Source organism: Convolutriloba macropyga, unplaced genomic scaffold, assembly GCF_964194025.1.
Source record: "Convolutriloba macropyga unplaced genomic scaffold, txConMacr16.3 SCAFFOLD_1359, whole genome shotgun sequence".
Lineage (NCBI taxonomy): Eukaryota > Metazoa > Xenacoelomorpha > Acoela > Convolutidae > Convolutriloba > Convolutriloba macropyga.
In genome coordinates this window covers 8,983-32,817 of record NW_027451582.1, presented here as the reverse complement: position 1 = coordinate 32,817, position 23,835 = coordinate 8,983, and the positions used below count along the sequence as shown (strand labels likewise).

Genomic DNA, 23,835 nt, shown 5'->3' with positions numbered 1-23,835 from the left:
GTGATTGAGGACGAAATTGAAAGATGTTCCTTTATAGACGATCAGGCTGCTGAATCAGGTTCGTCTCCTAGTCTTCTAGACCTAAGACCCGTATCCCCCATTCATGTTTCTACTAGCTCTTCAACACAAGAGCAACCTATCAACAATCCCGGACCCTCAAAACAAGACGAAAAAGTGCGCAAAACGAACGCTGGAGCTGATATCAGACAAAGAATCTATCAGTGTAGATAGAATAAAGAAATGGAGAGTAGTACAAATTGACACTGATAGTGATGACAATTAAATTCTGTGAAATAACTCTGCTTTAGTTTTTGTGACTTATGTTTTGTTTTTCCCGTTTGAATAAAAAAGTCTTTTCAACTCGAGTTACAGAAAAATTGTACCGTATAAGTCTTTTAAAACGTCCCGCATAGGCAGTTTCAGTTTATATCTAAGTCATTTTCATCCTCACTACCTTCAATCCATAGTATAAGTCTTTTAAAAGCTCCCATACTAGTAGCTGATCAATTAATAACTAAGTCTTTTTTAACCTCAGTGCCTTCAATCCATAGTATAAGTCTTTTAAAAGCTCCCCATAAGCAGCTGATCAATTTATATCTAAGTCTTTTTTTGTCCTCAGTACCTTCAATCCATTGTATAAGTCTTTTAAAAGCTCCCATATAAGCAGTTGATCAATTTATATCTAAGTCTTTTTTGTCCTCAGTACCTTCAATCCATAGTATAAGTCTTTTAAAAGCTCCCATATAAGCAGTTGATCAATTATTAACTAAGTCATTTTTATCCTCAGTACCTTCAATCCGTTGTATAAGTCTTTTAAAAGCTCCCATATAAGCAGTTGATCAATTTATATCTAAGTCATTTTTATCCTCAGTACCTTCAATCCGTTGTATAAGTCTTTTAAAAGCTCCCATATATGCAGTTGATCAATTTATATCTAAGTAATTTTTATCCTCACTACCTTCAATCCATTGTATAAGTCTTTTAAAAGCTCCCATATAAGCAGTTGATCAATTTATATCTAAGTCTTTTTTGTCATCAGTACCTTCAATCCATTGTATAAGTCTTTTAAAAGCTCCCATATAAGCAGTTGATCAATTTATATCTAAGTCTTTTTTGTCCTCAGTACCTTCAATCCATTGTATAAGTCTTTTAAAAGCTCCCATATAAGCAGTTGATCAATTTATATCTAAGTCTTTTTTGTCCTCAGTACCTTCAATCCATAGTATAAGTCTTTTAAAAGCTCCCATATACGCAGTTGATCAATTTATATCTAAGTCTTTTTTGTCCTCAGTACCTTCAATCCATTGTATAAGTCTTTTAAAAGCTCCCATATAAGCAGTTGATCAATTTATATCTAAGTCTTTTTTGTCCTCAGTACCTTCAATCCATTGTATAAGTCTTTTAAAAGCTCCCATATAAGCAGTTGATCAATTTATATCTAAGTCTTTTTTGTCCTCAGTACCTTCAATCCATAGTATAAGTCTTTTAAAAGCTCCCATACTAGTAGCTGATCAATTAATAACTAAGTCTTTTTTAACCTCAGTGCCTTCAATCCATAGTATAAGTCTTTTAAAAGCTCCCCCATAAGCAGTTGATCAATTAATAACTAAGTCATTTTTGTCCTCAGTACCTTCAATCCATAGTATAAGTCTTTTAAAAGCTCCCCCACAAGCAGTTGATCAATTTATATCTAAGTCATTTTTGTCCTCAGTACCTTCAATCCATAGTATAAGTCTTTTAAAAGCTCCCATATAAGCAGTTGATCAATTAATAACTAAGTCTTTTTTATCCTCCGTACTTTCAATCCATAGTATAAGTCTTTTAAAAGCTCCCATACTAGTAGCTGATCAATTAATAACTAAGTCTTTTTTAACCTCAGTGCCTTCAATCCATAGTATAAGTCTTTTAAAAGCTCCCCCATAAGCAGCTGATCAATTAATAACTAAGTCTTTTTTATCCTCCGTACCTTCAATCCATAGTATAAGTCTTTTAAAAGCTCCCCCATAAGCAGTTGATCAATTTATATCTGAGTCATTTTTGTCCTCAGTACCTTCAATCCATAGTATAAGTCTTTTAAAAGCTCCCATACTAGTAGCTGATCAATTAATAACTAAGTCTTTTTTATCCTCCGTACCTTCAATCCATTGTATAAGTGTTTTAAAAGCTCCCCCATAAGCAGTTGATCAATTATTAACTAACTCATTTTTATCCTCAGTGCCTTCAATCCATTGTATAAGCGTTTAAAAAGCTTCCGCGCTATCAGATGGAAATGAAAAAAGTAGCTGATGTTTATTACCAAACAAAAATTCCTCTTTGTCTCAAAAAAATTAGGAACATGTTCATAGTTACCTCCGTAGATCATCTGTGTCGATTGTAGCAATCTGTCATAATCTACCCTACAACTGATCTAAGTGTCTAAGTGAACTCAGTGAGTGTTTGTGAATGGTGGTGCGTGTTAAAAGTTTGTGAACTGGTGCCGTCTAATTTTCGCAATGGGGTTTCTCTAAACCAGCAAGGTCCGCTTCTCAATCGTTGGGGTTGCCAAAGTTAAGAAGGCAAGGAGTTTACTGGCGTCAAGCGAGTACAGTTCCTGCTACTCTTCAGACTGTTTATCTCAAGACTTTGTACTCCAGACAAGATATTAAAATTAATTCCTAATATATATAGAATTTATCAACAAACAAAATATAAAGGTGAGCAACATCAGAAATTGGTGATGAATTAAAATGCCATGAGACAAAGAGGAGAGTTTTGAAATAAAAAACCCAAAAAAACTAGTAAAAAAGATGTAAAACCTAAAAGGACTAACTGAATTTCCTTTTTTTGCAGTCCGTTTCCAACTTGCTCTCCTCGTTGCTCTCCACCTTGCTCTCCGCTTTGCACTCCCTTTTGCTGTCCACACTACTTTGTTAGGCCACAAAAATGTCACCAATACCCTTAATATGTACAAGTTAAAACCCACTTGGGTAACCAACAGATATTTTAGGATCCAATACACAAGTTATTTTTCACCAATACCCTTAATATGTACAAGTTAAAACTCGCTTAGGTATCCACTAGGTAGCTCAGGATCCAATACACAAGTTATTTTTCACCATTTCTCTTGATATGTACAAGTTAAAACTCGCTTAGGTATCCACTAGGTAGCTTAGGATCCAATAAACAAGTTATTTTTCACCAATACTCTTGATATGTACAAGTTAAAACTCGCTTAGGTATCCACTAGGTAGCTTAGGATCCAATACACAAGTTATTTTTCACCAATACTCTTGATATGTACAAGTTAAAACTCGCTTAGTTATCCACTAGGTAGCTTAGGATCCAATACACAAGTTATTTTTCACCATTTCTCTTGATATGTACAAGTTAAAACTCGCTTAGGTATCCACTAGGTAGCTTAGGATCCAATACACAAGTTATTTTTCACCAATACTCTTGATATGTACAAGTTAAAACTCGCTTAGGTATCCACTAGGTAGCTTAGGATCCAATACACAAGTTATTGTTCACCATTTCTCTTGATATGTACAAGTTAAAACTCGCTTAGGTATCCACTAGGTAGCTTAGGATCCAATACACAAGTTATTATTCATCAATATCCTTGATATGTACAAGTTAAAACTCGCTTAGATATCCACTAGGTAGCTTAGGATCCAATACACAAGTTATTTTTCATCAATATCCTTGATATGTACAAGTTAAAACTCGCTTAGGTATCCACTAGGTAGCTTAGGATCCAATACACAAGTTATTTTTCACCATTTCTCTTGATATGTACAAGTTAAAACTCGCTTAGGTATCCACTAGGTATCTTAGGATCCAATACACAAGTTATTTTTCACCAATACTCTTGATATGTACAAGTTAGAACTCGTGAAGTTACGAAAGGTCTCCTAAATGTTTCCTATTGACGTGTACAGAATGATAAATTTTGTCATATATGAAAACTAGAGTTATCCGTCCACTTCACAAACCTTGGAAACGCGTTAAAGAAAGAACTGGGAAAATTAGAATTGATAGTTATTTTCTCAACATCACATAGTTTTACAAAACTTATATGTATGAAAACAGTTTTCCCAACAATAAATGCTTTATTAGCAAGCAAACAGTCACTGTTTGTAGTATTTTTTAACAAGAAACCTGCCGAAAGTTTTCGACAACCTTGGATGTTGAACTCGAGTTTTTTTTATCATGGCACCTTTTTGTTTTTCTTTGCTTGCTTTAACCTTCACGCTTGGAAACTTCGGCTTTTCCCCCTCGTCAGTTGACTCGCGGATTTGAGAACGCTTCTTACAACTCGACTGTGAATTTTTCGGTTCCAGATCCAAGAAAATTTTTTCCCGAGAAGAATGTACGTCGCTTTCGTTTAGACTTTGACCATCAATTTTTCTGAGTATTGGGGTTTCGGGCTGTGCTTGAATAATCTCGGTTTTGATCTGTGTTGCGTTTTCTGCGCTGCACTGGTCATAGTGTTCGTCTGGCGAAAAGGTCAGATCAATTACTACCACCCCTCTACAACCCGAACATGTGTAGCAAACCTCTAGATCGTTTATTCCTGAAGCCAAACAACGCTGCATTCCTAAACAGACTTCTTTTTAAAACTTTAAAAGTAAGAAGCTGGGGATGTGCTACCTGGTGGAGAAATGAGAACTAGGGATATACAAAACCAGTCAATCCGGTTTACCTTGTAGAGCATCAAACATTCGTACGCTAATCTTAAACCGAATCTTTATCAAGTGGGGGTAGGATACCTTGTCTTCATTAGAGTAGAGCAATTAACTGTAATGGAAAAGTGAAACGAACTAATCACTCTCAGAGTCTTGTTAGAATATTTCAGATTTATAAAACGGATTTATAAACTCACCGAAGTTGTTTTGGATAACTTTCGTTCGTCACTGAAGGGCTTGATTAATTGTCTGCCTCCTGGGATATCCTCCGCTTATAGGTATGTCTCAAAACTGGCAAGTTTTAAAATAGCATAAGTTAACTTTCGTGGTTTATGAACCTGGATAACTAAAGCTGATCAACTGAAAGTCTTAACAATATAATTTGTTTACATGAGTAATAATCCCAATTAGTTTCAACATTCTTGATTGTGTAGACAAACGTTACCGCTCGTAAAAATCACGAGGATACTGAGTTATAAAACGATAAAGTTACTCACGAAGCAAAGAACTCGTTTATTTTAGACAAATCAACTTAGCACGCGCATAGATTGCAATTATTCAAAAGCGGGCTAATTGATTACGTATTCCAGCTATGAGTAAGCTATGTCTGTGTTAACACAAAAGCTGTCTATTTGTACATGTATTCAGTTGTCTGAATCTTATACTAGTTGTCTGAATACGACGCGTGTTCAACCGCAGAAGGAATTTGAACTTTGTCGTCCCATATAACCAAAGGTCAAGAAGCCGAAATTATAAAATTATCTCAAATATGAATATTTTTACCCTCCCTTTGAATGGGGATCGATTCTAAAAATTTTCGAAATTTTGAACTTTCGGCCGAAAATGAGGGGGTCGTTTTTCTACAGTGCGTGACCCCCCCCCCCGTGGTGTGCTACTAGTCATTTACTTATACTACTTTTGTTTGCTAAGCTTTGCTACAATGTTTTGGTTTAACCCAATTTTTATGGTTTGGCGGATGTTAATTGCTCTCGAATAACAAGCAATTATTATAAACGTAATTTTATGCAAATTTTTTGCTTGACCGTTTCGCGCTTTTGCTCTAAAATAACCGTTGACTACTCAAATGACTTTTTCACGCACTTCTTGACTTTTGAGTAATATCAATTGCTCTCACTCCATAAAGTTTGTTGAGACTCGATGACAAGTCCCTGATAGCCGAGGTTGATACCTCCGTCGAGGTGACGGAGGCGGACTCCAGGAGGTCGGGGTTCGAATCCAGCCGTCTCCTGATTTTTTTGCACCAATAAAGAAAAATTTATTTAGGCTACAGCTCCTGAATAAAACTACGCCGCCTGTCATTCAAGAGCAATTTTTCCGACGTTATTTGGTTTATAATTTGTTTTGCCAAAATTACCGTTGAGATCTACCACCAGAACGGGAGCAATAAGGAGGCCTTTCGTTTTCCTTACTACTTCCCTAATTTTTCAGATTCTTGCTTTTGTCGTTTTTGCAGGCTTTTAATTGCTCTTGAACGAAGTTCATAGCAATTATTTTAAATGTGTGTCTTTTTTATGCAAAATTTTAGCTTGACCATTTTGACTTTTCGGGTGACTTTTACGCCCTTGACTTTTTGCGTTTCGCGTGATCTAAAATTAATTAAAAATCTCTCAATCACAGTTTCAAGCTGCTGAATTCATTTGGCGGCAATTTAATACTAAAAGTCAAATGAAAAGTGCGCCGAAACTTGTGCCATTTTTACTTTAAATCTTAATGGTGGTATATGTTAACCTCTAATACGGTTATTTGAAGCCCACTATTGATTTTCTTAGTCCCATTTAGGCTCCCTCTCCCTCCCCCCGTCCCCGACTGAAGCGGGCTCCAATTGATTAGAGCTCCCACTAGTCGTTCGAGAGCAATTCTCCCCCCACGTTTAGTCGGTTGTGTTTGGATTTATTTTGCGATTTTCATTGAACTTTGCGGAGAGCTTACATAGCCTAAAAAAACAAGCTTCTTGTGTAGCCAAAAAAGTTGGCAAGTTTGTTTTTTTTCTGAGTAACTGTTGGCGCTAACATTTTTGAAACGTGAGAGGAATATGAGATAATTTCTCGTTTTATTCGCGAACATATATCCTCACTTTGAAATTGACTTTTATTTACTTTAATTCAAAGAGATAAGGTCACATGGGTGTATGTCACTCTAAATGAAGGTTATTTGAGATCAGCTAATAGAGGCAGCAATAACTTATACAGATTTTTAATCAAAATATAACAGATCAGCCTTCAATGAAAAGACGAGTTTTTTTTGGTCTGTCTTTTTTACTGATTCTTTTAGACTGCCGGTCTACGAATCTATTGCGGCTATTTTCTGACAATCTGCCAGCTATGTTTTCAAATTTTGGGTCTCACATATAACTGAAAAATTATCACATTTGATTTTTGTAGTCCAATAAAGAGGGAGAGTATATCTGAATCACTGAAGTCATTAAAATCATAAAATTTTTTTATTGAACGTTATGGAAATGGACCCAAAAACGTGTTTCAATTTTTTCAAGACTACTCAGAGCAAGTCTTTAAATCTGTAACTTAAAAAATCAAGAACTTAAAGCGTTAAAGGTTCGTACATTTTGGTGGGCTAGAAAGAAAAAGCTCAGAAAAGAATCCTTGGTTTATAATTTTCCTTTAGAAGTATTCAATGATTTGTATTTAAACGAAGCAATAAAATTTGGAAAAGTTAAACTTAATACCAGACTTTTTGGTTATTTGAGCCTAGCAAATAGAAAATGGGCTGAAAGAAAATTTTAAAAATCACTTTAAGAGAAAATATAAATTCTGATGATTTTCCCCTAGTTTTGGTATAATTGACTCCAATTTAAAAGCTATCAATTGCAAAAAATCAATGCGTTGAAATTTAGAGTACATTTCCCCTATCTTGGTTATCCAATTTCCAAGTCAATTTGAAAAAAAATGTACCACAGAAATGTATGCATTTTTTGATATATAGAAGACTAAGGATGGAAACTAAAATTGCATACTATTAACTAAAAGTGCAACTTTAAAAGAGTACTAAGTAGCCATATTTTAGATCTTAATGCCATCTTTTTTTTAAAAAAAACCAATTGTGAAAATGCTAACGCTACACTATATGACTACCCTCTACTATTTTCAACTACTTTCTGGGTTATTCGTTTTTTTTTCTTTAACGAGTTTATGAGTTAATTATAGGGTTTGAACATTGTACGTCAGCTTGTTACCGAACGCCATTCTCTTAATAAAATAAGTTAAAGGGCTTGAAAAGTGCGGTTATCGCACCTTATTTTATTGAACAATTTTCGAGTTTTCTAAAAAAAATGTTTTCAATTTTACATTTATTTTACTGTTGAAAAGTTTTTGAGCCATATTTTAAGATCCACGCTCCTCGTCACACTTGTTCGTGCCGTGACTGTTACCCGCAGTTACTATCCCCCATATTTAGCAACTTGTCAATTATACCGAAATGAAAAAAAAGCTGATTGGTTGTTAATTTCTGAAAACTCCCTTGTGATACTAATTGTGGATTAAGATGAAAATTATCAGTTTTTCAACTACCCATGTTACTGCGCACAGGAACGATTAATTCTCTGAATTGGGTCTCAAGTAATTCTTAATTAATTTCGAGCAATCATGTTTTAGACTGACTGAATGCTCAAAGTCATGAAAATGATACACGTTTGTCCGTGAATACTAGTGACAAAATTTATGTTTCTGTGACGTATGTTCGCCAGTAACTAAACCATTTTTTATGGTGAATAGCAACTTGGACGTCTGCCACGTAATGTGTTTCTCATAACTTAAAATACTAAAAGATGGACCACAGAAACGTACACGGGGTTTTTTGGTGTGAATAGCATGATATCGTACTTTACAGAGCCGCATGTCACCTGATCCATGATCTTTTCGAACTGTTTTCAACAAGTATTTTTTTGTCTCTTCAAAAGTCTATTTCTCAATTAGTGTGTTCCTATTTTTTCTATAAGAATTGCTTCAACTTCACTGAAATGTACAAACGAGTTGTAATTTTTTCAAGTCCTTAAATCGGGTGTAATTTTAGGTTGCGCTACGAGAAAGAGAAGCCAGTGGGGCTGATATCAATGCAACATCCCATAACTAAACTGATCACACCTTACTTCCAGCAACTTATTCCGCCAGTGGATTTTAAAGGTAATGAGCCATAGTATCCCATCTAATTACAGTGGCAGGATGTCACTTGTAGTTAAGAATCTTTTCTGCGGTGAATGCTTGAGGGCTGATATTTTGATGATTTAGAAAGGGTTTTAATTTCTCTACCGCTGTTAAGAACAATATTGTCTAATTTCAGGAGAAATCAATTGTTAAGGGGCCCTAAATTGGGTTTTAAGATCTGCTTGATAGGATCTGGGTTAAATATTGATTCTTGAATAGGAAAATGAGGCTACAAATTTCCCTTAGTGGTAAGACAACACATCTAAAACAGATCCAAAGATCTTTAAATTTTTCCTATTGTTTATGCGGATGATATCAGTTGTGCTTGATATGCGCTACAGTGATTTCATGCATTGTGCAAGCGTGTTTGTTGTACACAGTGAGTAAATTTTCTGGAGGTGCGGTTGATGTGCTTATTTTGCCACTGCCATTTCTCGATTTCATAAATTTTCTTGATCTAGAAAATCTTCGGTGTTTCACTTTTCGCTTGCTAACTTTAGTTCCTTTATTTCAGAGGTGGCCACTCCTTTTATGTTGAGGTATGTCTCTCTCAGGCCCTTGGAGAGCATCAAAGTCGACATTACGGAAGTTAGAAACATGCAATGGTTCAACATTTACCTTCTAGTACAGGTAAAATTGTTCTTAAATGTTTTGATATTTTGTATGGAGATAAACTTGTCACTACACATGATTACATTACATTACATTGACATACAGTCCATCAATATATACCATTTGTAGTACAATATGCTAATAAGCATTAAAAATAAAAGAGAATGCAGCAATCGCTGTCTAAAAGTTCAGGCAAGTTAAGTTGTATTATAGGTGAGAAAAAGTTGCCTGAACAGTTCAGATAAATTCAGGTGTTTGAGCAACCAATTTAGTCGTGAAAAGGCGTATTTTAAAGCCCGAAACCATGGGAGAGCACCAAAAAGATGCACAGCAAAGCTGGATCTTTAAGGGCTCTCACTAAGAAAACAAACAAAGCAAAAAACAAGTGAACAGCTGTCGGAACAAATTTCTTCGGTCAATATATCAACCGACCATTGAGAAAAAAGTTTACACTATGACGTCATTTTAAAAGGATCTCTGCGGAATAACCCACGTGCACACATAGTGTACATAGTACACACTTTATTCATGGCCTCCATCGAGAAGGCGTCCACTGAGGCCCCAAACTATTGGAGAGCACGATAAGGATGCACGGCAAAGGCGGATCCTTAGAGGCTCTCACAGACAACAAGCAAAAACAAAGCAGAAAAGCCAAAAAAGTGCCACAGCACACACCTTAAACAGGACCGCCATCGAGAAGGCGTCCTCCAAGGCCCCGATCTATTGGCGAGCAATATTAGGATGCACGGCAAAGCGGGATCCTTTAAGGTTTTCTCTAAAAGAAACAAACAAACAGAGAACACAAAAACCAGTGAGCAGTCTTTGGATTCTTTTTTTTATCTACGATTAATGTATCAACCGACCATTGTGAAATTAGTTTCCAGTATTATGTAATTTTAAAGTGAAACTCAGGTCAGTATGTATATAGTACATAAACGTTATACAGGACCGCAGTCGAGAGGGCGTCCAATAAGACCCCAAACTATTGGAGATCACTTAGGATGCACGGCAAAGATGGATCCTTAGAGGCTTTCGTTGAGAAAACAAAAAAGTCAGCTATTGGATTTTTTTGCTCAATGTATCAATCAACCAATGAGAAATTAATTTCCAGTATTCATTTTTTATGTGAATCTCAGCTCGGTATGCATATAGTGCACAACTTATACATGACCGCCGGTGGGAAGGCTTCACTAAGTGTCCAAATTATTCGAGAGCACTTTTAGGCTGCACGGAAAAGCTGGATCCTTAGAGACGCTCACTAATAATGCGAACGAACAAAGCAGAAAAAGCAAAATTTTAGCAGCTATCGGAAATATGTTCTCCGGTTTAATTGGTCAAACAACGAGCGCCGCCGGGAAGGCATCAATAAGGATCGAATTTATCCGAGAGCACTTTTAAGATGCACGGCAAACCCGGAACCTTGCAGAATCTTACTAAGAATACAAACAAACAAAGCAAGAAAGTGATCAGTTATCGGAAATATTTTTTTCCGGTCAATTTATCAGACAGCCCATGAGAAGACAGTTTCCAGTATAGTGTGGTTTCTAAGTGAATCTCAGCACAGTATACACAGTACACACCTTATACAGGACCGCCATCGAGAAGGAGTCCTCCAAGGCCCCGATCTTTTGGCGAGCACTATTAGGATGAAGGGCAAAGCGGGATCCTTGAAGGCTTTTTCCAACAAAACAAACAAACAGAGAACTCAAAATCCATTGAGCAGTCTTTGGATTTTTTTATCTAGGTTCTATTTATCAACCGAGCATTGTGAAATTAGTTTCCAGTAATATGTAATTTTAAAGTGAAACTCAGGTCAGTATGTATATAGTACATAACCTTATGCAGGACCGCAGTCGAGAGGGCGTCCAATAAGGCCCTAAACTATTGGTGAGCACTTTGGTTGCACGGCAAAGCCGGATCCGTAGAAGCTCTCACTGAGAACACAAAAAAATTGGAAAAACGTCAGCAGCTATCGCAAATATTTTCTCCGGTCAATTAGTCAATCGAACATTGAAAGTAATTTCCAGTTTTCAATTTTTATGTGAATATCAGCTCGGTATGCGTGTAGAGCACACCTTATACAGGACCGCCGTCAGGAAGGCTTCACTAAGTGTACAAATTCTTCGCTTTTAGGATGAACGGCAAAGCCGGATCCCCGGAGACTCACTAACAATACAAACAGACAAAGCAGAAATAGCAAAAAAGTGAGCAGTTATCGGAAATATTTTCTCCGGTCAGTTTATCAAACAGCCATTGAGAAAACAGTTTCCAGTATAGTGTGGTCTCTAAGTGAATCTCAGCACAGTATACACAGTACACACCTTATACAGGACCGCAATCGAGAAGGCGTCCTCGAAGGCCCCAATCTATTGGCGAGCAATATTAGGATGCACGGCAAAACGGGATCCTTTAAGGCTTTCTCTAAAACAAACAAACAGAGAACAGAAAAACCAGTGAGCAGTCTTTGGATTCTTTTGTATCTACGATCAATTTATCAAACGACCATTGTGAAATTAGTTTCCAGTAATATGTAATTTCAAAGTAAAACTCAGGTCAGTATGTATATAGTACATATTATACAGGACCGCAGTCGAGAGGGCGTCCACTAAGGTCCCAAACTATTGGAGATCACTTAGGATGCACGGCAAAGACGGATCTTTAGAGGTTTTTGTTGAGAAAACAAAAAAAGTCAGCTGTCGGATTTTTTTGGTCAATGTATCAATCGACCATTGAGAAATTAATTTCCAGTATTCAATTTTTATGTGAATATCAGCTCGGTATGCATATAGTGCCCACCTTATACAGGAACGCCGGCGGGAAGGCTTAACTAAGTGTCCAAATTATTCGAGAGCACTTTTAGGCTGCACGGCAAACCCGGAACCTTGCAGACTCTTACTAAGAATACAAACAAACAAAGCAAGAAAGTGATCAGTTATCGGAAACATTTCTTCCGGCCAATTTATCAAACAGCCATTGAGAAAACAGTTTCCAGTATAGTGTGGTTTCTAAGTGAATCTCAGCACAGTATACACAGTGCACACCTTATACATGACCGCAATCGAGAGGGCGTCCTCCAAGGCCCCGATCTATTGGCGAGCGCTATTAGGATGAACGGCAAAACGGGATCCTTGAAGGCTTTTTCTAAGAAAACAAACAAACAGAGAACACAAAATCCAGTGAGCAGTCTGGATTTTTTTATCTACAATCAATTTATCAATCGAATATTGTGAAATTAGTTTCCTGTAATATTTAATTTTAAAGTGAAACTCGGGTCAGTGTGCATATAGTACATAACCTTATACAGGACCGCAGTCGAGAGGGCGTCCATTAAGGCCCCAAACTTTTGGAGAGCAATTAGGATGCACGTCATTGGCGGATTCTTAGAGGCTCTCGTTGAAAAAAAAACAAAAATTAGCAAAAAAAGTCAGCAGCTATCGGATTTTTTTCGGTCAATATATCAATCGACAATTGAGAAAATAATTTCGAGATTCAATTTTATGTGAATCTCAGCTCGGTATACGTTTAAGGCTTCACTAAGGATCCAAATTGTTCGAGAGCACTTATAGGATGCAAGGCAAACCGGGATCCTTGCAGACTCCTTCTACGAATACAAACAAACAAAGCAAGAAAGTGATCAGTTATCGGAAAAGTTTTTTCCGGTCAATTTATCAAAGAGCCATTGCGAAAACAGTTTCCGTTAGAGTGTGGTTTCTAATCGAATCTCAGCACAAAATACACATTACGCACCTTATACAAGACCGCCATCGAGGAAGCGTCCTCCAAGGCCCCGATCTACTGGCGAGCACTATTTGGATGCACGGCAAAGCGGGATCCTTGAAGGCTTACTCTACAAACAGAGAACACAAAAACCATCGAGCAGTCTTTGGATTTTTTTTTTATCTACGATCAATTTATCAACCGAGCATTTTAAAATTAGTTTTCAGTTTTATGTAATTTTCAAGTGAAACTCAGGTCAGTATGTATATAGTACATATTATACAGGACCGCAGTCGAGAGGGCGTCCACTAAGGCCTCAAACTATTGGAGATCACTTAGGATGCACGGCAAAGACGGATCCTTAGAGGCTCTCGTTGAAAAGTCAAAAAATAGCAAAAAAAATAGCAGCTATCGGATTTTTTCCGGTCAATATATCAATCGACCATTGAGAAAATAATTTCAGTATTCAATTTTTGTGATTCTCAGCTCTGTATGCATATTGTGCACACCTTAACAGGGCCGCCCGCATGAAGGCTTCACTAAGTGTCCAAATTATTCGAGAGCAGTTTTAGGATGCAGGGCAACGCTGGGTCCTTAGAGACTCACTAATAATACAAACGAACAAAGCAGAAAAAGCAAAAAGTGAGCATCTATCGGAAATATGTTCTCTCGTCCAATTTATCAAACAGACATTTACCAGACAACGAGCGACGCTGGGAAGGCTTCAATAATGATCCAAATTATTCGAGAGCACTTTTAAGATGCACGACAAACCCGGATCCTTGCAGACTCTTACTAAAAATACAAACAAACAAAGCAAAAAAGTGAGCTGTTTTCGGATTTTTTTGGATTTTTGATTTTTTGAATATTTTTATCTACGATCAATTTATCAACCGAATATTGTGAAATTAGTTTCCAATAATATGTAATTTTAAAGTGAAACTCAGGTCAGTATGCATATAGTACATAACCTTATGCAGGACGGCAGTCGAGAGGGCGTCCACTAAGGCCCGAACTTTTGGAGATCACTTAGGATGCACGTCAATGCTGGATCCTTAGAGGCTCGCGCTGAAAAAAAAATAGCAAAAAAGTCAGCAGCTATCGGATTTTTTTCGTTCAATATATCAATCGACCATTGAGATACTTTCGAGATTCAATTTTTATGTGAATCTCAGCTCGGTATGCTTGATTGAGGATCCAAATTGTTCGAAAGCACTTTTAGGATGCACGGGAAACCGGGATCCTTGCAGACTCTTACTAAAATACAAACAAACAAAGCAAGAAAGTAAGCAGTTATCGGAACTATTTTTTCCGGTCAATTTATCAAACAACCATTGAGAAAACAGTTTCCGGTATAGTGTGGTTTCTAAGTGATTATCGGCACAGTATACACAGTACACACCTTATAGAGGACCGCCATCGAGAAGGCGTCCTCCAAGGCCCCGATCTATTGACGAGCACTATTAGGATGCATGGCCAAGCGTTATTCTTGAAGGCTTTATCTAGAAAACAAACAACACAAAGAACACAAAAACCAGTGAGTAGTCTTTGGACTTTTTTATCTACGATCAATTTATTAACCGACCATTGTGAAATTAGTTTCCAGTAATATGTTATTTTAAAGTGAAACTCAGGTCAGTATGCATATAGTACATAACCTTACACAGGACCGCAGTCGAGATGGCGTCCACTAAGGCCCCAAACTATTGGAGAGCACTTAGGATGCACGGCAAAGCCGGATCCTTAGAGGCTCTCGTTGAAAAAACAAAAATTAGCAAAAAAGTCAGCAGCTATCAGATTCTTTTGGTCAATGTATCAATTGACCATTGAGAAATTAATTTCCAGTATTCAATTTTTATGTGAATCTCAGCTCGGTATGCATATAGTGCACACCTTATACAGGACCGCCGGCGGAAAGGCCTTACTAATTGTCCAAATTCTTCGAAAGCACATTTACGATGCACGGCAAAGCCGGATCCTTGGAGACTCTCACTAATAATGCAAGCAGAAGAAGCAGGAAGTGAGCAGCTATCAAAGCAGAAAAAGCAGGAAGTGAGCAGCTATCGGAAATGTGTTCTCCGGTTTATTTTATCAAACAACCATTTATCAAACAATGAGCGCTGCCGGGAAGGCCTCACTAAGTGTCCAAATTAATCGTGAGCAGTTTTAGGATGCACGGCAAAGCCGGATCCTTAGAGATTCTCACTAATAATGCAAACAAACAAAGAAGAAAAAGCAAAAAGTGAGCAGCTATCGGAATTATGTTCTCCGGTTTAATTTATCAAAAAACAATTTATCAAACAACGGGCGCCGACGGGATGGCTTCACTGAGGATCCAAATTGTTCGAAAGCACTTATAGGATGCACGGCAAACCCGGTACCTTGCAGACTCTTACTAAGAATACAAACAAACAAAGCAAGAAAGTGATCAGTTATCGGAAATATTTCTTCCGGCCAATTTATCAAACAGCCATTGAGAAAACAGTTTCCAGTATAGTGTGGTTTCTAAGTGAATCTCAGCACATTGTGCACAGTATACACCTTATACAGGACCGCCATCGAGAAGGTGTCCACTAAGGCCGCAGTCTATTGGCGAGCTTTATTAGGTTGCCCGCAAAGCTGGATCCTTGAAGGCTTTCTCTAAGAAAACAACAAACAGAACACAAAAGCAGAAAACGCAGAAAGAAGTGAGCAACTTTCGGAAATTTTTTCTCCGCTCAATTTATCAAACGACCACAGAATTCTTTTAAAACTTGACTTTTTGTTCTCATCTGTAACGCTGACTAGGTCGAAAAGAGTATTTGAGCTAGAAATAACAGTATACCTGAATACAGACGAAATTTCATAATAATAACTGTAACTTTGTGATACTCGACAAATCGCTGGAATACCATTTTGGAAAAAAAACAAAAAATTTACATACAAACCTCCATTTGATGGACAAAGTTTTGAGGCAGTGATTATGTGGGAAAATGGAATCATTTCGAGTTAAAACAGTTATCAATCTGAGTCTGACGGACATAAAAAAATGGAAGTTAAGTGAAGACCATTCATCAAAACCGTTTGTTGACTGGTGGAAACCAGTGCTCTGTTATTTAGTTTTGCGAGAAAGAATGATTAGCTTCATGTTGATCCATTTTAAAATCACTTCGTTCCCTGTTTGTTTGATTCCAAAATTTTAATTTTTTCTTGAACCCGTTATTTGAAATTTTAATATTTGTGTTCTCTTCTGAAACTCTAACTAGGCGACAAAATGCGTTTTTGAGCTGGAATTGACAGTAGGGATGAATACTGGGAACTTTTGATAACATTAACCGTAACTTTGTCAAACTTATCAAACGGCTGGGCCTTGCTTCACCAATGTTTTGTCGTGTCCCCTAATTTTTGTAGAGGTCCATTCTGAAAAAAAAATTACCAAAGACTAACAAACAAACCTTCTTTTGATGTACAAAGTTTTCAGGAAGTGCATATGTGGGAAAAAGGAGTGAGTTCGAGTTAAAACAGATATCACTCTGATAGAGTTCAAGAAGATTGAAGTTAAATAAAGACCATTTATACCATTTATAAGAACAGTTTCTAGACTGGCGGAACCCTGTGCACCTGTGATTTAGTTTTGCAGAAAAAGTTGTTTTGATTAAATGACATAGAATGATTACTTCAAGATGAAAGGTGTGAAAAAAATCATTGCGGACATTCTGTCAGCTGTGCGTTCTGGGTTTATCTCGTTGTTTTATTTGCTAGCAAACAATTTTTGCAATTATTTTAATCATGTATTTACTTTATGCGTTAATTCCATCTGGTACGAATTGGACGTTTCGTTGCACGAAGTGGGGTAAACTGGTAAAGTTCAAGTGCATTAAGTCAGGTGCAATGAAACTGCCGATAATTCTGGGAAGCAACTGCTTTTTGTGTTCATTGAGCTAATCAAGCTATGTTCAAGTGATCACGATACTTAGCCTCATTTTGCCTTTTCCTGGTTGTTTATTTTCAGGCATGCTATTCGGCAATGCGTGTGAGGGTGGACTCTCAGAAGATCAAAGTGAAAGATCACTTAGAGGTATTCGAAGTGAAGCCTCATTCGGCAATTAGACTGATCAATGGGCGCAAAAATGAAATGGTTGCCATGCGATACTTCTTCACAGGTAAATGGGTCTGGGAAATAAACCTCCACGGAAATAAATAGGTGGTGATAATTTGATCGGTTGTAGTACTTGTGTATCAAGATCGACGTTCCACTAAGGCATGTGCATTGCATAAAAACTTTGAAAAAATCTGCTGCTAATTTCGCCATTTGTGAATTTTTTTAATGTGTGAAAGCTAAATTTAGATTATTAGGAACTGTTTTCTGTCTCCATAAATAAAATTTTTGTTTCATATTTAACCGTTTCCCTCCCCCAGGTTTTTCAAGCTACGATCGAATCATTGTGTGAGATTTTGAGATCAATTCATCAGACCGTTGTGTAATTTTAAATGACGTTTCTTAAATGAACTCGTAACAACTTCGGTAACTAAATTTTTCAGCTTTAGGAATGCTAGTTTTCATATTCATTTTGAAATTAAACTTGAAGAAAATCAGCCCTCCCCATCCCCCCCCCCCCCCCCCCCGCCTAAACACTCACCATTGTCCAGCCCCTCTTCCTGTCAATTTGAACCCCATCTCGTCTAGCCTTCTTCGCAACCCTACACCCATCGCTTGACCCCTCCCATCGTTTGATCCCCTCTATGCCCCCCCCCCACACACACCGGTAACCCCCTAGCATCCCTTAGCCCCAGAAGCCAACCGCTCGCCAGTCGTTTGAGAGCCACTCGCCCCACGTTAGTCGGTTATGTTCAATTTATTGATAACGATAACTCCGTTTTAATAGCCACAAAGCGAGAACTGATGCTGTTAAGTGCTCTCGAAAAATATTTGTGGATGTTATATTAGTCCTGTTGGTCTTATAGCTGCGAAGCGGCAAGCTGGGTGTAGCTATTTTGCGGTGTTCATGGTTTTGTTTCGTCGTCTCGTTTTCGGTTTACATTTTCACGCCACACACTTCAAAAGATCAATTCTGTTCATACCGCTATTTCACTGCTCTTTTGCTACATTTATGTGCTTGACCTCATTTAAACTAATTGGCGGCGAGTTTGTTTGATGCTAAGCTGTGTGATTTTTTATCATAACGGACATACCTCACTCTAAATGTGAGATCACTCCGAGCCCTTTCGAGGTCGCTATAGGATAAATAATGATAAAAAATGTTAATAATAAAGCGTGACGAACAAATTAAATCAACGAATTTGAATATCGAACTTTTTAGTTTCAATATGTTTGGGTCTTTAAAGTTTCGCAGCTATTTCGGCTATCTGCCGGCTGTCTTAGTCTGATCAACAAGTTTTGTTTGTTTTTGTCTTGACACTAATGGTAAACTGGTCAAGACCGAGGGACTGAGTTGCTGAGAAGTTCGCTGAGAGCCTTACCAGTTGCCAAAAAAGTAACAAAGTCCGCAAAACTGCTTAGGAGACACTGTACTGTAAAAGACTATGTGAAGGCTTCTTTAGTGTGTAAAAGGCAACATTAGGTTTCCTTGGACCCCGCCATCCGTTTGTCCTCAACTCCTCCCAAAACTCTTTGCTCCCCCTCAAACAGTCAGGCTGTCTTGCTTAAGATTTAAGCGATAAACCAAAACCAGCTCTACGTCTGACGTTTGAGAGCAAATGGTCGACCATATTCGGTTATGTTCAATCTTCTATTGTTTTATTTTTACAAACAAGCGCTATTTCTGGCGATCTACAGGTTTTGAATCGGTGAATTTAACTGCATTTGAAAGGTCAAATATAGCTTCTATTCAATCTGTTTTTTTTTAAAAAATCAAGAGATATCAGCGGGAAAAAGTTTCTCGGGAAATTTTGGTGTGATAAAATTGAGAAGCATGCATTGATGGTTTTTTTTGGTCCAGTAACTCCACAACAGTTCTGAAATTAAAAAAAAACCATTTATTTGCCTGAGTTGTTTGACCCAACTGATTCGACGTCTAATTTGACTCGAGCGACTAACAAGTCTCTTTTCATTCGTTTGTCTTCCTTGTATCGCCTTCTCTTTTTTAAATCATTTGAGCCTTGGTCACAAATCATACGCTAGCTAAGACGTCTACAGATTGTTAGCTGGTAAACTTGACTTCATTTGTGAAGTCAAATTCAAATAGCTAATTAATTCTTTTACTTGAACACTTATGGTTTTCAAAGTAGCAAATTTTTGAAATTCGTTTGTAGGTGTTATCCATTTTGTGTTATTAACAGTCTCATTAAGGGCTAGTCTCTTCAGTTGCTAATAAGTCATATTTTTAGTGGATGAATTTTATAACCCTGACAGTATTTATTTTCAAAAAACGGTTGCGAATTTTGTAGAAAAAATGTCTGCAGTTGTTGTGCTTTTTGTTGCCTTTTCAATTAATACCGATTAATGACACGCTTAATCGGTTGTTTTCAACGGAGGCTTAAACGAATGTAAATAATTGGTTGAATTCATGCCGGTGGTTTTCGTGACTTTGACACTGTTGTAAAAAACGATTGGTGGATTTTTGAGTTCTTCGTTTTTGTTGCTTCTCTTGTGGTCGTCATCAGTATACATTGGCCTTGTAGTGTAACCAATATATCGGCTTCACTTTTAAGCTATTATTTTTGATGACGTGATACCAATGGTTTTTGATATTTTGCTCAATTTTTGAATCTTGCCTCTTTTTAACCTAATGGGTTTTAAAATGATTCTTTTGACTAAAGTTGTATTCAATGCTTTAGTTAATGAGATTCTTATTTAGTTTTCTATTTTTCTTGGAGGCCAATAATTTTCAAAAAGATCTTTTTGCCAAGTTGAGACAATGTTGTTTTATAATGCTCGAATTCTGAGGATACTTTGTGTCAAAAGTCATAAAAAGCTGTAATGTTGAGGATTTTTACAAATTTAAATTTTGGAAAACCAAATTTTATTAAATTGCTTTTAGATTTTTGTTAACCTTTGCTAATTTGAAGTCATGCTTTGTTGACTGAAAAGTGTGATATTGCTGGAAAAATCTCTATGCTTAGGTCATTAGTTAATTCAAATCTTCAGATTATAATTCATTACTTGTCGTGCAATGTATTGTAAGATTTTTGGACACGTTTTTTTTCCGGGCAATATATTTGCGAACGAAATTGTAGCAATTAGGTTAGTCGCGTCGGTCTTTTCGCTTGATCGATTTTTTGTCTGACGCTTTTTAGTCCTCAAAAACAGGATGAACAGTTAGCGCCCAGCGGGCATTAAGTGCTCTTAGAGCCTTTCAGCTCTGTTTCAGCTCAAACTATTTTGGAGACTTATACTTATGGTGTGAAAGGCGGTTCTTGAAGGGAGTTTGAAGACCCCTCCGTTGTTGACCCAGCCCCCCCCCCACACAATTGCCCCACGCGCGCTGTTACCCCCACCCCAATGTTGATCTTGGATTGTGATATTTTTTGTGACTCCAGTTTTAGTAATTTTTGGATAAAATTTAAAATTTTCAAATTTTTGGAAATTTTTTATGTTTCACGTGGATGGATCTTGATGAGCCAGTGAAAGTATTTCAGGCTTGAAACAGGGATACTGAATTGTGTCTTGAGACAATGAAAGGGTTCTTAAGATATTAATATCTTGAATTTTAGCGAGATTTCGTTAAATTTTGAAATTGTTTCCAAAATGGTTCAATATTTTGTCCTTTTCTGAGTTTAACGACCATTACTGGCCTGCGAAACATTTTTTAAGTCTCGGAGATGGGTTAATTGACGGCACTTTCGAGACAAAAAACGATTTTGAACTGTTTTTACTGCGCAGCTGAAATTTGGTCTTCAGTTTTTTTCTATATGATCTACTTACTAACAAGGCTAGAAAACTGGGAGTCGAATCCCATCATGGAAAATATTCCTTGCTCTCTTTGTCGGTTAGGGTTTCTTTCCCTCTCTTTCTCGTTCATGTTTTATCTCTATCTCTCTTTCTCTTTTTTGTTGACGCCGCACTTCAGCTGCTGTTATGTGGCGTAATGTCATCATCTCTGATCCTCATTAACAATTAGTTATAGTAGAAATGTTTTTATCATACATGTCTTAACAGGCACTTTTTTAGGAAATCATTGTTAATTGCTCTCAAAAGCAATTTTTAGCAAATGTATTAATCCTGAATGTCTCTTTTATGCAAATTTTTGCCTGGCCAATTTTTCGCCTGAAGCATTTAACTTTCGTCATCAGAAACGGGATAAGAGGTAGCGCTGTTTGCATTAAGTTCTCTTAGAGCCGTTCAGCCCACTAATCTTCAAGTATGCGATTAACAGAAACGATTTTGGAGACTTATTCTTATGGTCTGAAGGTCGGTTCTTAGAAATTGATCCCACACCCCACCCACTGCGCCCACATCAGTCCCCCCAATCCACTTTTGTGTATATCTGGTACTGCAAAATTAAACATGCAAAATGATCCTGATTTTTTCAATGCTTTGAAAAACTTTTGGTATTCGATCTTCAGATGTTGATAGTAAGTTACTGCATAGATTCTAGTGGCAATAAAGTTGTTTTCAAGATATAGATATCACGAATTTAAGCAATTTTTCATTAAAATTTGCCATTTCCTAGTGTTTTGAAAGTTGTGGTCATCTTTCAAGTTTTTCGATCTTTAGAAGTCAATTAAAATTTCATGGGCTTGAAGATGGGTCAGTGGTTAGTTTTGGACATTAATGAAATGATTTAAAGATGAAAATAATAATATCAAGATCTTTACCAATATCTAGATAAAATCTAGATAAAGTTTTCATTTTTTGAAATTTTTGTTAATATATGGACGTATTTGATGTCGAGGGGCCAACCAAGACTTTTCAAAGCTGATGCATGAGTGAAGACCTTGTTAGTGGCATCAATTTGGTTTTGAGAACGTTACCTTCAAGAAGTGGAGCAATTTTTCTTTCCTGCCAATTCTCCAAAGTATAATTTTTTCTTGTTCTTACTCTTGTTTTGCGTTATCCAAATTGCTCTCATTCACAAGTGCCAGCAGCTGAACTCAAGTGGCGGCAGTTAGTTATAAGTGAATTTACTTACTCCCCCCTTGCCTGTAGCAAGCTGCGGAAGATTCGAGCTCCGAATAGTTCGAGAGCGATTCTTCCGACGTTAGACAGTTATGTTATTGAATTGAAAATATTGGGTTGTTTATTGAACCGCTCAGTAACTGAAATGCGTATTTGTACGTCATTTGCTACACTTGAGAGTAAGTTTTCAAATCATTTGCGTGTTTAATTTTGTCTCATCATACGTGACTCCGAAGTGACTTCTAAAGTTATAATATGGAAATTGGGATCTTTTCCGTTTGTGCCCCCCCCCCAGCTTAGTGGGTGCATATTATTTGCAACCCCCAGATGCACGTGCAATATATTTACATAATGATTTACAATGTAATGACACGCGCCCTGTAACTGAGGGGAGCATAACTTACTGTGGGGGGGGGGGGGGGGGGGGTTCGACACAAACGGAAAAGATCCGGAAATTGTTTTGGTCATGTCAAAATTGTACACCAACTTATAATCCATGTTGAATTTTGAGTCAAACATCAGCTGGCACTTGAGTGTTAACTGTAGTAGACGGTGGGGGTTTCTATGTTATATTTTTCATATGACATATGGATTGTATTTCAGATGACATCTCTCAGCACAATCCGCTTTCATTCACATCTAAAACACAAATTCACGTGGACAGTGCGAAATCAACATGCAATTCCCTTTCCATTGCATTGTACCACTCCCAGCCAAACACGCACTATTGCGTAATTGCCACCGAGATGATTGCGCAACCGCACGGTATAAAGTTGTCCGATTACGAGACGTCTAAATGTATGAATCCGATTCGAGATGTAAATGGCCCCGAGAAGCGAAGTTGGGAGTCGTGTCAAATTACCCCTGATGAAACTTTTTTTGCCCTCGATTCGTTCAGAAAAATCGATATTGTTTTGAACGGTTTGTTGCCACTGAGCAATTTAGCCGTGGAAGTGTTTGCAATGCCGACTAATAATTTTTATGCTCTTCATGTATGGTCAAAAGTTGGAGACATTTTCAGCGCAAAGACGACTAACTGTTAAGTCATGGAAATTGATTTTTCTGATGTAAAGTTGACTCGCTTTCGTACAAATTAGTTTTAAATGAAGTATGCTGTAAAATAATCATATTTTGAATTTTAGTTTTCAAAGCAACTTTGATTTACCGCTCTGAGAGATAGCAATTATTTTAGTCCTGTTGTTTTTGTGAAGTTATTTTGTCAGGCTGATTTAACTTTTCGATTGACTTTCATGTGCCATTTAGTTTTTAATTGCTCTCGAGCGAAGTTTGAAGTTATTATTGTAAACGTGTGTCTTTTTAATGTAAAACTGATTGTAAGAGACGGGATGACAAGACCCTGCTAGTCAAGTTGTCAAGCTTCAGTGTAATACGACGGTGGCCGTAAGTTTGAGCCCCTCTCTGGTCGGAATCTTTTGGCACTGGTTGAAAGTTATCTATGCTGCATCCCGCTCTGAATTATATTGCCCGGGAGCAACTGAACGAGAGGAATTTCTCGTACTTTAATCGGTTTGTGGTTGAGTGCAACGAGAATACAGAATCCTTTGCAGATTTGATATATAAGACTAAGTTGAGCAGCCTGATT

General features: G+C 37.2%; 1 protein-coding gene across 1 annotated transcript in view; it reads left to right on the top strand.

Moving 5' to 3' along the window:
* The window catches only part of LOC142356814 (uncharacterized), a 35,618-nt gene extending 12,232 nt beyond the window's left edge, over positions 1–23,386 (top strand). Inside the window, exons 3-6 of the mRNA XM_075408601.1 lie at positions 8,715–8,824; positions 9,360–9,475; positions 17,166–17,316; positions 22,836–23,386. Coding sequence (XP_075264716.1) covers positions 8,715–8,824; positions 9,360–9,475; positions 17,166–17,316; positions 22,836–23,275 — 817 coding nt within the window. The 3' untranslated portion in view covers positions 23,276–23,386. The remainder of the gene's footprint in view (positions 1–8,714; positions 8,825–9,359; positions 9,476–17,165; positions 17,317–22,835) is intronic.
* The last annotated feature ends 449 nt before the right edge of the window (positions 23,387–23,835 follow it).